General features: G+C 44.8%; 1 protein-coding gene across 11 annotated transcripts in view; it reads left to right on the top strand.

The window, feature by feature from the left end:
• The first annotated feature begins 3,069 nt into the window (after positions 1 to 3,069).
• The window catches only part of ADAT1 (adenosine deaminase tRNA specific 1), a 28,943-nt gene continuing 15,997 nt past the window's right edge, over positions 3,070 to 16,015 (top strand). Inside the window, exons 1-7 of one of the 11 annotated variants that reach the window (XM_012437371.3) lie at positions 3,070 to 3,137; positions 3,880 to 3,941; positions 5,975 to 6,165; positions 6,461 to 6,529; positions 8,140 to 8,194; positions 9,156 to 9,286; positions 13,175 to 13,793. In XM_012437371.3, the coding sequence (XP_012292794.1) occupies positions 5,997 to 6,165; positions 6,461 to 6,529; positions 8,140 to 8,194; positions 9,156 to 9,286; positions 13,175 to 13,793 (1,043 nt within the window). In that variant the 5' untranslated portion in view covers positions 3,070 to 3,137; positions 3,880 to 3,941; positions 5,975 to 5,996. Of the gene's footprint in view, positions 4,375 to 4,401; positions 5,501 to 5,974; positions 6,166 to 6,460; positions 6,530 to 8,032; positions 8,195 to 9,155; positions 9,287 to 11,015; positions 11,090 to 13,174; positions 13,794 to 16,015 lie in introns of those variants that run through there. The other 10 variants (XM_012437372.3, XM_012437375.3, XM_012437376.3 and 7 more) reach the window with 10 other exon arrangements.

Here is a 16,015-nt window from a genome sequence, read left to right as displayed (position 1 = left end):
TTACCAGTGATTAGACTTTGCCTATGTTTCTGAGGGCAGAAGAATTTGGTGATGGAATGTGGGATGTGAGAAAAGCCAAAAATGATTTCAAGGTTTTGGGCCTGAACAGCTGGAAAAAAGTTGCCCTCTGCTGAGATGGGAAGAACAGGAGGTGCAGATTTCAGAGAGAAGGTTGGAAGTTTGCTTTTGGACATGTTAAATTTGACATGCCTGCTAGCCAGATGAAAATAGTGAGCAGAATGTTGAATGATCGATCTGAAGTTTTCTCATTATTTTCAGCTCCATTCAGTAGGGTTAAGAATGTGACAAGAGTGTGGCTGAGGGTGTGCCGTGAAAGTGGAGCCCCTGTTTCCTGACAAAGAGACAACTGGGAAGACCTTTTTTCAGGTGACTCAGTTGACAGAGGACTTACCTTCTGCACCTCAGCAAAACCTCTGCAAGCATCCCAGTTTGGGAGCTACCAGTCTCCTTTTACAGAGTAGGTTTCTGTTTTGATAGCTGGTAAGACAAACTAAGCATTCAGAATTACCTAACAGAACTACCTCAGGGAGTGTGGAACATCCCCACCCTTTCTTAGCATTTAAGCAGTAGATGACCAGGCAGCATTTCAGAAGAAACACTTTCAGATGGCACATCCTCAGAAAGTGAGTGGTAACTAAAATGGGAGATAATCATCTCACCAAGGGAGGTGGTAGAAAGTCAAGGCCAGGTAAGGGGCTATAGGTTTCAGGCAATACTATCAGTGCAGACCACTGAAAAAGGCTGCAAGGACTGATGATGCCATGAGTGGCTTTACAGGACGGTTTAATGGAAGGTGGTCTGACCTTAAGGAGGCTGGGGATAGAAAGGAACTGAGGCAGCAGTAGACAACTTGTATGTGGGGGTTGGCAGGAAAAATAACAGGTAGTGTGAAAACTAGAAGGGTCATAAAGTCCTCTCATTTCTTCAAACAGCTGCAGGCTCACAGTTTGCTAACTGTTATGCTGGGGTGAGCAGAAACAGGCATGGTCCCAAACTTCATCAATTTTCTAGACTTGTAAGGAGAATAGATATGTAATAAATCATTCTCCAAAATTGTATAAAATGGCAGCTTGGGTAAATGGTTTGAAGGAGAGGTCCATGGGGTATGGAGAAACTCTAGTGGACCTAGTTAGAGATTTCCCTGAGGACATTAAATCTGAAGGGAGGAGGGCTTTGCATGGTATGGCAACAAGTGCAGAGGTCCCGTGGTAGGAATGGGCATGGAGAAGACAGAGTATACTCTGTCCAAAGAAATACAGCACCAGGTGAGGCAGGAAGGGGCTGGCCATGAGGTCACTTGAGGTCTGGAGTTCGAGACCAGACTGGCCAACATGGTGAAACCCCATCTCTACCAAAAACACAAAAATTAACTGGGTGTTTTAGCATGCATCTGTAAGCCCAACTACTCTGGAGGCTGAGGTAGGGGAATTGCTTGAACCTGGGAGGTGGAAGTTACAGTAAGCTGAGATTTCCCCACTGCATTCCAGCCTGGGCAACAGAGTGAGACTCCATCTAAAAAAAAAAAAAAAAAATCCTGGGAAGTCACTCACTGAAATATTATTTAAGCAGTAGGGTGACATCAGATTTGTGGTTTCAAAAGATAAGTCTTGCTGCTCTGTGGAAAACGAATTGCCGTTAAGCAAGAAAAGGTGGAAAGTTCAGAGATCGATAGTGGCTTTTACTAGGGTATTGGCATGGAAGTGGAGATAAATGGATTTAAGACATAGGAAGAAAGATCAACAGGACTTGGTAATGAATTGCACTAAGGGGATTAAAGGAAGGGAAATAAGGAAGATGACTCACTTTTTAGTTTATGCAACTAGATTGATGGTTATACCAGTCCCTGAGATAAAGAACCCTAGAAGAAGGTCCCTGATGCCCCTTACCCCTACTGGAATATTTCTTTAACGACAGAAGGGGCAGTCAGTTGCAGATCAAAGATATTGGAGAGGAATGCGGAGCAGTCTGGCCTAGGAGGAGGGCCATGGCCCATTTCCTTTGAATTAGAAAGAAGGATGGGGTTCAGCAAGTTTCCTAAACTTCTGAGGAATAACAAAAATGAATTCTTTAAGTTTTAGCAATTGAAACATTCAGTTAGTGGGTGGCAAAGGCCCCTGAACTATCCAGACAACTATATTACATATTCCTGGCAATCCAAAGGTTTTTAGAACTGCTCTGTCCACTACATTGTAATAGTACTGTACTACAGTAGCCAATTAGCCACGTGTGGCTATCCAGCATCTGAAATGTGGCTAGTCCAAATTGGGCTGTATTCTAAGTGTAACATACCAGATTTCTTAAACTTAGCATGAAAAGCAACAGAATTTAAGTATTTTTTAAAATATTGAGACCGGGCGCCGTGGCTCACGCCTGTAATCCCAGCACTTCGGGAGCTTGAGGCAGGTGGATCTCTTGAGGTCAGGAGTTCAAGACCAGTCTGGCTAACATCGTGAAACTCCCGTCTCTACTAAAAATAACAAAAATTAGCCGAGTGTGATGGCGAGCACCTGTAATACCAGCTACTCAGGAGGCTGAGGCAGGAGAATTGCTTGAGCCTGGGAGGTGGAGGTTGCAGTGAGCCAAGATCAGCCTGGGTGACAAAGCGAGAGTCCATCTCAAAAAAAAATAAAATTTTATTTTATGTTGAAATAATATTTTGGATGTGTGGGTTAAATAAAATATGTTTTTTTTTCTATTTTGACTTTTTTAATGAGGCTATTGGAAATTTTTTAATTATGTATTTGGTTTGAATTATATATCTATTGGACAGTGATGTTATAGATAGAATTCAGCCTAGTGCTGCAAGATACATCATTCTAGTTGAAGGCATATCTAAGCCAGTAGGCGGCTCCCATTATCCGGTTTCACGCATCCCTAAGACGCTGCCCGGACTGCAGGACTTGAAGCGCTGGAACAGCAGCCTTGGCACCGACCCCTCCCCCCAGGAAAACTACAAGGCCCGGCGTGCACTGCGCGCCTCTGGGGCGGAAGCCGGAAGGAGTCGGCGCTTTGTGACGTCACGTCCGTGTCGCCGCCGGATTCGGATCGCTTTCTCTGAGGCGCGTGTCCTGGAGGTGGGAGGGAAGCGTCCGCGAGGCCTTGCGGCCGCGGGGCAGGTGCATCTGGGCTAACTTTACCGAGTCTGTTTTTTGAGGGAAGAGATTGTGAGGACCGTGTCTTCCGGGATGCGTGTCACGTGAGAAGGCGCTCCATGCCAGGAACTGTCAGCAACTGGCACTTGGAGAGCTCTTGCTGCGGGCGGGCACGGGGCCTCTGGCCTAGTAGCCCGCAAGACCCAGTGGGTCAGGCGCTCACGCTGTTCCCATTGCACGGCCTCAGTGCCTTGCCTGGCACCTCCCGTCCTGTAACTGGCCGACTCGAGATCCCACCCGGCCTTCTGAAGCGGCCGGGAAGGGGCTCTGCTTCCGGGAGTATTTAGGAAGGGAGCCAGCGTTAGGCAGGAGTCCCTTCCTCCGAGCATCGCTAAAGGCTTTTCTCCCCTGACAGCCGATTTCCTTTTCTTTGGGAAGGAAGTCAGTTTTTTAGCTTGTTGTAACTGTTCAGAGATGCGGTCTGGGGGCAAATAAATGCCTATTTAACTGAGTTGTTATTTTCAGCTAAGAAGTTCTTCAAGTTTTTCAGGATGTAGGAGGGGGTGTAGACTCGAATTATAATGGATCCCGTGTAGCAAAACATTTATTCATTTCAACAATTGTGCATGCTCATTCAGACTCAAGTACCTGAATGAGATGATGTTGTTCTGGGTTGCTTCATCTTAGAGAGTCATTGTTTCTTCTGTCAAGTTCTACCTGCCTTAGCTATTGAGGTTTGTGAATTGCACCTCTGGTTTAATTTCAGGTCGATGGCAAGGTGGTCTTTATAAAATACACTGCCTTGTGATGCTTCCCTAGAAATGAGAGGTGAGTCCCTTCCAAATGAGGATTCTAGGATCTCCTATGCTTTCTTTTTTTGACAAGAGTTATTCTGGCCCTCTGACTTTAAGGCACAATGTCTGTTTTCTTGCAGATTGTTGCTTTAAATCACTATGGGCTGATTTACCATTATCATTCACTACAGTAGCAAGCCTGCGCATTGCAATGCAGAGGGACTCATAGCAATACTTTTTTTTTTTTTGAGACGGAGACCCACTCTGTCACCCAGGCTGGAGCGCAGTGGCACAATCTTGGCTCACTGCAACCTCCAACTCGCAGATTCAAGCGATTCTCTTGCCTCAGCCTCCCAAGCAGCTGGGATTATAGGCATGCCACCATGCCACGCTAAATTTTTGGATTTTTTTAGTGGAGACGGGGTTTCGACATGTTGACCAGGCTGGTCTTGAACTCCCAACCTCAGGTGATCCGCCTACCTCGGCCTCCCAAAGTGTTGGGATTACAGGTGTGAGCCATGGCACGTGGCCAGCAATACATCTTTCAAAAGCAACATGCACTGCAGCTCAGGAAAGCCTTTTTTGTTTTCCAATGTGTGTGTGTGTGTGTGTGTGTGTGTGTGTGTGAGACAGAGTCTCACTCTGTCAACCCAGGCTAGAGTGCAGTGGCACAATCTTGGCTCACTGCAACTTCCGCCTCCCAGGTTCAAGCGATTCTCCTGCCTCGGCCTCCTGAGTAGCTGGAACTACAGGCATGTGCCGCCATGCCCTGCTAATTTTTGCATTTTCAGTAGAAACAGGGTTTCACCACGTTGGGTAGGCTGGTTTCGAATTCCTGACCTCAGGTAATCCACCTGCCTCGGCCTCCCTCTCAAAGTACCGACTTGAGCCACCACGCCCAGCCTTCAGTTTTGTTTTACAATGCTTAGCTATGTCTATCACCATACCAGCTCATCTTCTACTAAGAAGCTTTTTGTATAATTGAGTGCAAATGGGGTCAGGATGTACCTAGTGAGCACTGATAGAGCCAAGAGTGAGACATTTCCCAGCAAAGTATCCTAGGAGTCTGCTTGATGATTTTTTTCTTCATGGCTTCCTATGCCCATTACAGCCCTCCCCCTTCCACCCCTACCACCAAGTAGCTCAAGGCAAATTAACCAGGAAAATCATCAAATGTTATTTCTTATAAGAGCAATCACAGTTGACCTTAACTATCCTCAACATTACAGCAATTGCTTTTTAAAAGTATTATTTAATCCTCACAATATCCCTAAGTATTATTTAATCTTCACAATAGTCTAAATAAGTTAGATACTGTTATTATCCCTATTTTGACAAATGAAGAAACAGACACAGCAAGGTTAAGTAGTCTGTTCAGCATCATTTGTGGCAAAGCCAAAATTAGAACCCAAAAAGGGTGAATCCAAAGCCCATACACACCCTTAAGTACAGCTCTGTGAGAACACTTAACTGCTGAGAAACGTCTCAGTGGGGAGTTACTAGAGGGCGGTAGAGAACCACTCTGCTGTAAGGGAAAGAAGAGAAAAATAAAATGCCTGGAAAAAGAGAACGGATAAGAATGTATCCAGAAAGGTAAACCTTATACAGTGAGGGTCTGCCCAAAGCAAGTGAGACTGCAACCCTTCATGTGCTGTTTCCAATGAAAATTGGAGTAGTTAGAAATACTTGAGCAGCTGATGAGCAGAAAATTAATTAATTAAAAAAAAATTAGAGTAGTGAGGACATTTCCCTCTCATGTCCTTTAATGTTGAGTAGAGGATGTATACTCATTAGAAATGTGTCAGATATCTAACATTAAAAAAGAAAAACTTGAAGAAATATAATAGTTTGGGGATTGGTAGAATTTGGGGTTCTTTGATCTTTCATTAAAGATGAAAAGGGGCAGGGACACAGTAGGAGAAAATGATCCATAGAGTTCCAGATAGAGAAGCAATGGTCTGACTACAGTTGGGCTATATTTGAAAGACTTGAAGCATGGCTGTGAGCCTGTAGCATCGTGCACTGATTCTCCTTTCTGCAATTCTGATGATTGTGGTTTTTGATCAGGGTCTCAGCACCAGCTCAGACCATGTGGACCGCAGATGAGATTGCTCAGCTGTGCTATGAGCACTATGGGAGCAGCCTGCCCAAGAAGGGGAAGCCTGAGCCAAACCACGAATGGACGTTATTGGCAGCCGTGGTAAAGATACAATCTCCAGCTGACCAGGCCTGCGACACCCATGATAAGCCGCTGCAAGGTGAGACTTTTTCTCCTTGGAATGCTCCTCACTGTCGGAGATGGTAAAATTACACATTGCTGTACTGTGCAGCGACAGTTGTGAGTAGGGTGTGAACTACAGTGTTAGGTGTGTGTGCGTGTCCTCCACTAGGTGGCGCAGTATCTCTGGTGGCGGAGACTGCCATGCTGGAGTGGCAGCCCTTGGTTGAGTGGGCCTCTGGGAATCCCCTGGAGGAGTGTGCAGGCTGATTACACCTGAGCACTGGGGAACATTCCGTTTCTCAGAACTCACACTATTTGTTTTTTCCCCACAGTAACAAAGGAAGTTGTCTCAATGGGAACAGGAACAAAATGCATAGGCCAGTCCAAAATGAGGAAGAGCGGTAAGCACGGGTGGGAGTAAGATTTAGCTTTGGAAACCAGTGTCCATGTTTTACTCTCCTTGTCAGGGAAGAGGGGCCATATCAGTTGAGGTGCATGGCATTGTTTCCTACTGACTGTCAGTCCAGTTAGAAAGACAGTGCTCACTTCAAGAATGGAAATCCACCATCAAAGCAGAGGCCTCTAGGAGCATGCTTTCCGAATAACTGAAAGCTAGCCAGTATTTTCATGCTCAAACCACAGATTCCTTAGGCTTAGCTATTCCACATTAGGTATGGAAGGCTTTGAGGCTCTATAGCAGGTAGAGGATGCAGCTTGAGTGGCTGCTGAAGCCCCAGAAAGCAGTCTTTTTTTTTTTTTTTTTTTGAGACAGCATCTTGTTCTGTCGCCCAGGCTGGTGTGCAGATGGCTCAATCTCAGCTCACTCCAACCTTCCCTTACCAGGTTTAAGCAATTCTCCTGCCCCAGACTCCCAAGTAACTGGGATTACAGGCATCCACCATCATGCCTGGCTAATTTTTGTATTTTTGTAGAGATGGGGTTTCACCATGTTGGCCAGGCTGGTCTTGAACTCCTGACCTCAGGTAATCCCCTCGCCTCAGCCTCCCTAAGTGCTGGGATTACAGGCGTGAGCCACTGGACCCAGCCAGCAATCTTGAATTACAGGAAGCTTTGGGCCTCACCAAGAATATGAAAATTCCTTAGAGATCTGGAGTTTTTTGTTTGTTGGTTGGTTTTTTTTAAGAGATAGTGTCTCACTGGAGTACAGTGGCACCATCATAGCTCCCTGCAGCCTTGAACTCCTGGGCTCAAGTGATCCTCTTGCTTCAGCCTCCTGAGTAGTTAGACTACAGGTATGCATCACTATGCCCAGCTCATTTATTTCATTTTTATTTTGTAGAGACTTAGTTTCACTATGTTGCCCAGGCTCGTCTCAAACTCCTGACCTCAAGCTATCCTCCTGCGTTGGCCTCCCAAAGTGCTGGGATTACAGGCATGAGCCACTGCGTGCCTGGCCAAGATCTGGGATCCTTATCTCTTCTTCTAGCTAGCAGGTTTCTCTTTGAGTTGGCTTCCACCATTCTCCTTGCTTTAACCTCCTGTATCTGAGGAAGCTTTTCCAGGACCACTATGGATTAGATTAGATGGAATTGTATCACCATGAGCACAAGTATGATACCTCTGTACAAAAGATCTGGACCCCTGTTCTCCAAATAAGGTTTTTCTATAAATTAGTGATTCTCAACTGGGGGTGATTTGTATCCCAGAGGACATTTGGCAATGTCTGGAGACATTTTTAGTTGTCACAAATCGGGGAGGGGTGCTAGTGGCATCTCATGGGTAGAGGTCAGGAATACTACTAATAAACAGTCTACAATATATGGGTTAGACCCCCCACAGCAAAGAATTTTCTGGCCCAAAATGTCTACAGTGCTGGGTTGAGAAACCCTGCAGTAAATGCACTGTTATTCATGATTGTGGTACCTTCTGGCAAAACTTTCCAGGTGCTATATGACCATCCTGGGTGCTGGTAGGACTGCTGTGTTCTGCTTCTAGGAACCAGAGCCTCTCCACCACCATGTCTTCACTTGGTGTCCTATCTTTGTCGCAGGAGACATCCTCAATGATAGCCATGCTGAGATCATAGCCAGAAGGAGTTTCCAAAGGTAAAGCCACATCCCCAGAGAGTATGGTTCAGGGCTGGGATGGGAGTCCCAGAATTTATATTTCTAATAAGCTCCCAAATAGAGATTATATCAGTCTGTAAACTACACTTTGAGTAGCAATGTGGTCTAGGCTAGTGGTTCTCTCTTTTTTTTCTTGAGACAGGGTCTTGCTCTGTCACCTAGGCTAGAGTGCAGTGATGTGATCTCAGCTCATTGCAGCCTTGGCTTCCTGGGGCTCAAGCAAGCCTCCCACCTCAGCCTCCTGAGTAGCTGGGATTACAGGTGCACACCACCACACCAAGCTAACTTTTTCTGTTTTTTATTTTAGAGACAGGGTCTCATTATGCTACCCACACTGGTCTTGAATTCCTGGGCTCAAGGGATCCTCCTGCCTTGGCCTCCTCACTTACAGGCGTGAGCCACGTGCCTGGCCTGGACTAGTGGTTCTCAAACTTGATTATGCATCAGAAGAACCTGGAAGGCTTCTTAAAACCTGGATTGCTGAGCCCACCACAGAGATTCTGATTCAGCACATCTACGGTTGAACCTGAGAAATTGGGTTTCTTCTTTTGTGGTTTTTTTTTTCTAACAAAATATAGGGTCTCACTCTGTCACCCAAGCTGAAGTACAGTGGCACAATCATAGCTCACTACAGTCTCAAACTCCTGGGTTCAAGCAGTCCTCCTGCCTCAGTCTCCCAAATAGCTAGGGTTACAGATAGGAGCCACTGAGGCCAGTTCAAATTGGAGGTCTAACAAATTCCCAGGTGATACTGATGCTGCTGGTGCAGGGACCACACTTTGAGAATCACTGGTCTAGAGCATTCTCATAATTCCCAATCCCTACCAGTCCCATTAGTCTACAGTAACCAGTGATGCTGTCTTAGTAATCACCCAACCGGAGGCTTTCTCTTTACCACAGAGATTGCTCGTTCATCGTAATTACATCTTGCAACTCTTAGGTATCTTCTCCATCAACTCCAGTTGGCAGCCACCCTGAAAGAGGATAGTATCTTTGTCCTAGGAACTCAAAAAGGACTGTGGAAACTCAGACCAGACCTCATTTTTGTGTTTTTCTCCAGCCATACACCCTGTAAGTATATTCAAGCCTTTGGATTAATGTTACATGGACTACTTCCTTATGTTTGTGTTATCCATAGATAGGTTTTTCCTAAAAATCACTAACTACTGAAGTAGCCACAAGTAGTGACAGTGCCTTTTTATGACAGGCCAGTGTACCCAATCACTTCTAAAGGTTTCATCTAAAGAGAAGGCAGAGGCAAGGGTTGTAGAGTCCCACTCATAGTCAATTCTCAGAATCAGGATTAGGAGCATAAGGCTGAAACCCCACAGATGTGAAGCTAACATGGGGCTTAGAAGTCCTATGGTAATTTATCCTGAAACTCATTTAATTTATTCAGTCATTGAACAGATACTTTCTACTATTTGTCAGGCACGATGTGATGACATACTGAGTATACAGAAGTGAATAAGACTAACGCATTGCTTACCTTCGTAGAGTCTTTTAGGGAATGTAGACAGTCATGGTTAGGGTAAATTTTGATGGGTTATAAGGGTATGTTCAGGTACTGTGGTTGCATAAGATAGGAAGACCTAACGGGGGGCGGGGCGGGGAGGTGGAGTCGTTTATATCTTTTGTTTTTCTTTTTTAAAAGTTGAAAATAACTTCTACTGGCCAGGCACAGTGGCTCACGCCTGTAATACTAGCATTTTGGGAGGCCAAGGCAGGTGGATCACCTGAGGTCGGGAGTTGAAGACCAGCCTCACCAACATGGAGAAACCCTGTCTCTACTAAAAATACAAAATTAGCCTAATTTAACTCCATAAGTCAGTGGTCTACAAACGGGTGCTGATCTGTGAGAACAGTCCATGAATAAACCAAGAAAATTCAAGACTGTGTAGTGAATTTTGCAAAACTAATTTCTTTCACTTTAAAGGATATGGTAGTTTTTTTTTTAAGTGATGGTAATTAACAATTTTTTTTTCTTCTCGATCTCAACTCACTGCAACCTCCACCTCCTGGGTTCTGGCTATTCTGCCTTGGCCTCCCAAGTACCTGGGATTACAGGCGCACATCACCATGCCCAGCTAATTTTTTTGAAATTTTAGTAGAGACAGAATTTCACCATGTTGGCCAGGCTGGTCTCGAACTCCTGACCTCAAGTGATCCACCTGCCTCAGCCTCCCAAAGTGCTGGGATTACAGTATGAGCCACTGTGCCCAGCCAGTAATTGAGACTTTTAAAGATCTTACTTAATGGAATAAGAAGTTGGCAACCCTCTGTTCATCTTTAAATCTTCTGGAAATTTTGCTGGTAATCTTTTAAGATGTGATGTCTCCCGTGGTTTGTCTGCAGAGAGAAAGAACATTACCTAGAGAATGTGACTTTCTGGCTCCCTTGGCATTTACTTCCTATTGCTAATTAATAATTTGCTGGCTGGGTTAGCTACTTCAGGATCTTACTTATGAGTTTTATTAGCATGAATCAGGCTCTCGTGTTCAGGCATTCTGTCACGATCAAATCTCCAAGCCTGCAAAGTGGGAGATGGACCCTGGTGAGTTCCCCAAAGTCATTGTGCCTTTGTGAGGCCTCTGGAAGTCAGCCAGCCAACCTCTCCAAATATATTTCCACTTCTGTATCTCTTGCCTTTCCCACTCTTGGGTTATAAAGATTGCAAATGTATTATTTATACACTTTAGAAAAGCAACACTCATTAGGTTAGTGTTTGAAGAAATCTTTCCTTTCTCAAGGGAGAGCTGTGCTTCTTACTGACCTCTGGTTTTCTTTGATTTCCTATAAGGACAGAGGAATTCAGAAATCTCTAAACCAGCAAGAGGAAACACTGGAAATTTTAGAAACATTGGTTTAAACTAGGTGTGTAATTTACTTTAGAGTCTTTACTGTGGGGCCATGCATCATAAAATCTCCAAGAAGGGGAAATTTTGAGCAGTGTTTGCCAAATTTCAACTATGAAATAAACCTCCCACTTTTGTTTTCCAAAGCATCTTAAGGAATAGCATTCCACAACATGCACTTGTGAAACCTTGTTCATTCTAAGCCAGTGGTTCTCAAGTTGGGAAGTTTCACTCCCCAAGAGACTTTTGGATACATCTGGAGATATTCTTCTTTATTATTATTATTATTTGAGATAGAGTTTTGCTTTTGTTGCCAAGCTAGAATACAGTGGCGCAATCTCGGCTCACTGCAACCTCCACCTCCCAGGTTCAAGTGATTCTCCTGCCTCAACCTCCCAAGTAGTTGGGATTACAGGCGTGCACCACCACACCCGGCTAATTTTTTGCATTTTTATTAGAAATTGGGTTTCATCATGTAGCCAGGCTTGTCGTGAACTTCTGACCTCAGGTGATCCACCCACCTCAGCCTCATAAAGTGCTGGGATTACAAGTGTGAGCCACCGCACCTGGCCACATTCTTCATTTTCATACTGGGACTGGTAGTGCTATTGGCATCTAGTGGGTAGAGACCAGGTATGCTGCTAAATATTCTATAATTTACAGGACAGTCCCCACAGCAAAGAGTGATACAGTTCAGAGTGTCATTAGTGGCCAGGCATGGTGGCTCACACCTGTAATCCCAGCACTTTGGGTTGCTAAGGCAAGCCAATCACTGGAGCTCAGGAGTTCAAGACCAGCCTGGCCAACATTGTGAAACCTCGTCTTTACTAAAAATACAAAAATTAGCCAGGTGTGGTGATGTGCACCTGTAATCTCAGCTACTCGGGAGGCTGAGGCAGGAGAATCTCTTGAACCCAGGAGGCAGAGGTTGTAGAGAGCCAAGATCGCACCACTGCACTCCAGCCTGGGTGACAGAGCCAGACTCCGTCTAAAAAAACAAAAATGTGGGCCGGGCTCTGTGCCTCATGCCTGTAATCCTAGCACTTTGGGAGGCCGAGGCAGTGGATCACAAGGTCAGGAGTTTAAGACAGGCCAAGATAGTGAAACCCCATCCCTACTAAAACTACAAAAATTAGCCAGGCATGGTGGCAGGCACCTGTAATCCCAGCTACTGGGGAGGCTGAGGCAGGAGAATCACTTGAACCCAGGTGGCAGAGGTTCCAGTGAACCGAGGTCATGGCACTGCACTCCAGCCTGAGCAACAGAGTAAGACTCAGTCTCAAAAAAAAAAAAATGTCATTAGTACAGTGGTTGAGAAACCCTGGTCTAAACCAGTGTTTCCAAAACTTCCTAGTGATAAAAACTACCTCAGGTCTTTGTTAAAATATTCCATTTTTCATACTCTTCTTCTCCAGAAATTCCAACTCACTGAGTCTGGGATAGGCCTCAACAAGAGCCGCATAGAATTCTTATTAGGGAAATTTGTGCATGTACTCTTAACTCATCTCAGGTCAGCTAGGAGAATACATTAAGGCAGTTGTTCTCAAACTTGACCTTGCATCAGAATCACCAGGACAGCTTGTTAAAAACACACTGCTGGGGCCACAGTGGCTCAATCCTGTTGTTCTGGCACTTGAAGAGGCAAGGCTACACGTTCGAGGCCAGCGTGGGAAACATAAAAACTTCTCATCCATTAGCAGCAACAAAAAAGTTCCATCCTGGCCAACATGGTGAAACGCTGTTTTTATTAAAAATACAAAAATTAGCTGGGCGTGGTGGCATGTGCCTTTAGTCTCAGATACTTGGGAGGCTGAGACAGGAGAATCGCTTGTACCTGGGAGGCGGAGGTTGTAATGAGCTGAGATCACCCCACTGCACTTCAGCCAGGGGGACAGGGTGAGACTCCATCTCAAAAAAAAAAAAAAAAAAAAAATTTAAAAAAAAACACTGCTGGGCCCTGCCTCCAGAGTTTCTGATTGAGCAGGTCTGCTGTGGGTCCCAAGAGTTTTCATTTCTGATGAATTTTCAAGAGATGCCACTGTGGTTGGTCCAGGGACCTCACTTTGAGAACCATTTGTTTAAGGTGGTAGTTTATTCTCTGTAGGTGGGGATGCCTCCATCATTCCGATGCTTGAGTTTGAAGATCAGCCTTGCTGTCCTGTCATCAGAGATTGGGCCAACAACCCATCAGTAGAAGCCAGTAGTAACCTGGAAGCTCCTGGATATGAAAGAAAATGTGAAGACCTTGGCAGTCCTGTAACCAAAAAGGTGAAGCTTGAGCCTGGTACTGCTGCCAAGGAGGTCACCAATGGAGCAGCTCACCCTCACAGTCTTCGTAAGCAGGAAGGTGACCCAATCTCACCAGGCATCAATAGCTATAATCTCACTGTAGAAGAACTGGCTGCTGTCACCAGAATAGCCCCTGATAATGCCAAAGTGATAGACGTTTATAGAACTGGAGCCAAATGTGTACCTGGAGAAGCTGGAGACTCCGGGAAGCCTGGTGCTGCGTTTCACCAGGTGGGGCTGCTCCGAGTGAAGCCTGGCCGTGGAGACAGAACTCGCTCCATGTCCTGCAGTGACAAGATGGCCCGATGGAATGTTCTCGGATGCCAAGGGGCACTGTTGATGCACTTCCTGGAAGAGCCCATCTACCTATCAGCAGTGGTCATTGGGAAGTGCCCATACAGCCAGGAAGCCATGCAGAGAGCACTGATTGGAAGGTGAGAGGGTAGGGAGGGCTCGATTGGAACAGTCATTCCAAGGGGCAGTCTGAGAGTAGGGCCTAAGAGCATTAAGAACCTCCTTACCTTTTGATCCAGCAGTTCCTCTTCCAGGAATTTATCTTAAGGAAATAACTACAGTATTCGAACATTTAGCTTTGTATATAATAATTTTTAAAAAAATAAAAAATAAACAACTGAAATGCCCAGTAATAGGAAATTAAGTGATTTTTGTTGTTGTTGTTAAAAATAATATTGATGAATGGCCGGGCACAGTGGCTAACATCTGTAATCCCAGCACTTTGGGAGGTCGAGGCGGGCAGATTGCTTGAGCCCAGAAGTTCTAGACCAGCCTAGGTAACATGGGGAAACCCTGTCTCTACAAAAAATAGAAAAACTAGCCAGGTGTGGTGGCACGCACCTGTAGTCCTAGCTAATAGAGAGGCTGAGATGGGAGGATCACCGGACCCTGGGAAGATTGAAGCTGCAGTGAGCCAAGATCGCTCCACTGCACTCCAGCCTGGGTGGCAGACCCTGTCTCAAATAAAATAATAATAATATTGATGAATATTTAATGTGGAAATATGTTCATAGTGTTTAAAGAACAGTTTGGAGGACAAAAAGCCAATTTTGGTCTTAAAGTACATATGCACATGGGAAAAATTGTAAGAGGATGAGCACCAAGGTACTATTAATAATCTGAGTTGTAGTATTATGGGTGGTTTTTTCTTCTTTGTTTTTACTATATTTTTAATTTTCTACAGTGCACATACATTGCCATTATAGATATGTTTTTTAACCCTAAACATTAGTTTGGGGTTTTCAGAATTTTTTTGTAGAGACAAGGTTTCACTGGGTCTCATCTAGGCTGAAGTACAGTGGTACAATCATAGTTCACTACAGCCTTCAGTTCCTGGGCTCAAATGATCCTGCTGCCTCAGCCTCCTGAATAGCTAATATTATAGGCACAAGTCACCATACTTGGCTGATTTTTAAATTTTTTTTTTGTAGAGACAGGTGTTGTTGGGTTACCCAGGCTGGTCTTGAACTCCTGGACTTCAGCAATTCTCCTACCTTGGCCTGCCAAAGTGTTGGGATTATAGGTGTAAACCACCTCACCCAGCCCTAAACATTAGTTTTAATTTGTCTAAAGTTAAAAGACAAAAGATGATCACTGAAGTATGGTCTCCCTAAAGGAGGCAGCCAAACTCAATTAATGCTATAGTAAATGAGGGCAGGACAAAGCCATGGCCAGGGAAAGCATTGTGGGCCCATATTAGATGTGTAGCCTCAAGATATGACCCAGCAATTCCACTCCTAGGTAAACCCAAGAGAAGTGAAAACATACATTCACACAAGTAGGTCAGGTACAGTAGCTCACTCCTATGATCCTAGCATCTTGGGAGGCCAAGTCAGGCAGATTGCTTGAGTCCAGGAATTCAAGACCAGCCTGAGCAACATGAGGAAACCATGTGTGTACAAAAAATACAAAACTAAGCCAGCTGTGGTGGCACATACTTGTAGTCCCAGCTGCATGGGGAGCTGATGTGGGAGGATCACCAGAGCTAAAGAAGGTTGAGGCTGCAGTGAATCGTGATTGCACCACTTTACTCCATCCTAGGCAGTAGAGTGAGGCCCTGTCTCAAAAAAAAAAAATTATATATATAACAAAAACCTGTACATAAATGTTCACAGCAGCATTATTTGTAATAGTCAAAAAGTGAGACAAATGTGCATCAGTGGATGAATGGATAAATCAAATGTGATATATCCATACAATGGAATATAATTCAGCCATAAAAAGAACTGAAATACTGATAAATGCTACAACGTGGATGAACTTGAAAATATCATGCCAAGTGAGAGAAATCGCATATTGTATAGTTTTATTTGTGTGAAATATCTAGAACAGGCAAATCCATAAAGGCAGATAATAGCTTAGTGGTTACCAGGGGCTAAATGCTGTGCCTCACACCTGTAATGCCAGCACTATGGGATGCTGGAGTGGAAGGATTGCTTCAGCCCAGGAGTTCAAGACAAGCCTGGGCAATATGGCAACCCCATCTCTACAAAAAAATTAAAAATTAGGCCAGGTGCAGTGGCTCATGTTTGTAATCCCAGCACTTTAGGAGGCTGAGGTGGGTGGATCACAAGGTCAGGAGTTCAAGACAAGCCTGGCCAACACAGTGAAACCCCATCTCTACTAAAAATTAAAAAATTAG

This window comes from Aotus nancymaae, unplaced genomic scaffold (genome assembly GCF_030222135.1).
Source record: "Aotus nancymaae isolate 86718 unplaced genomic scaffold, 86718_ANA_hifiasm-v0.15.2.pri h1tg000030l, whole genome shotgun sequence".
NCBI lineage: Eukaryota > Metazoa > Chordata > Mammalia > Primates > Aotidae > Aotus > Aotus nancymaae.
The sequence above is the reverse complement of the archived record's forward strand: the minus strand, read 5'-3'. Positions and strand labels throughout refer to the sequence as shown.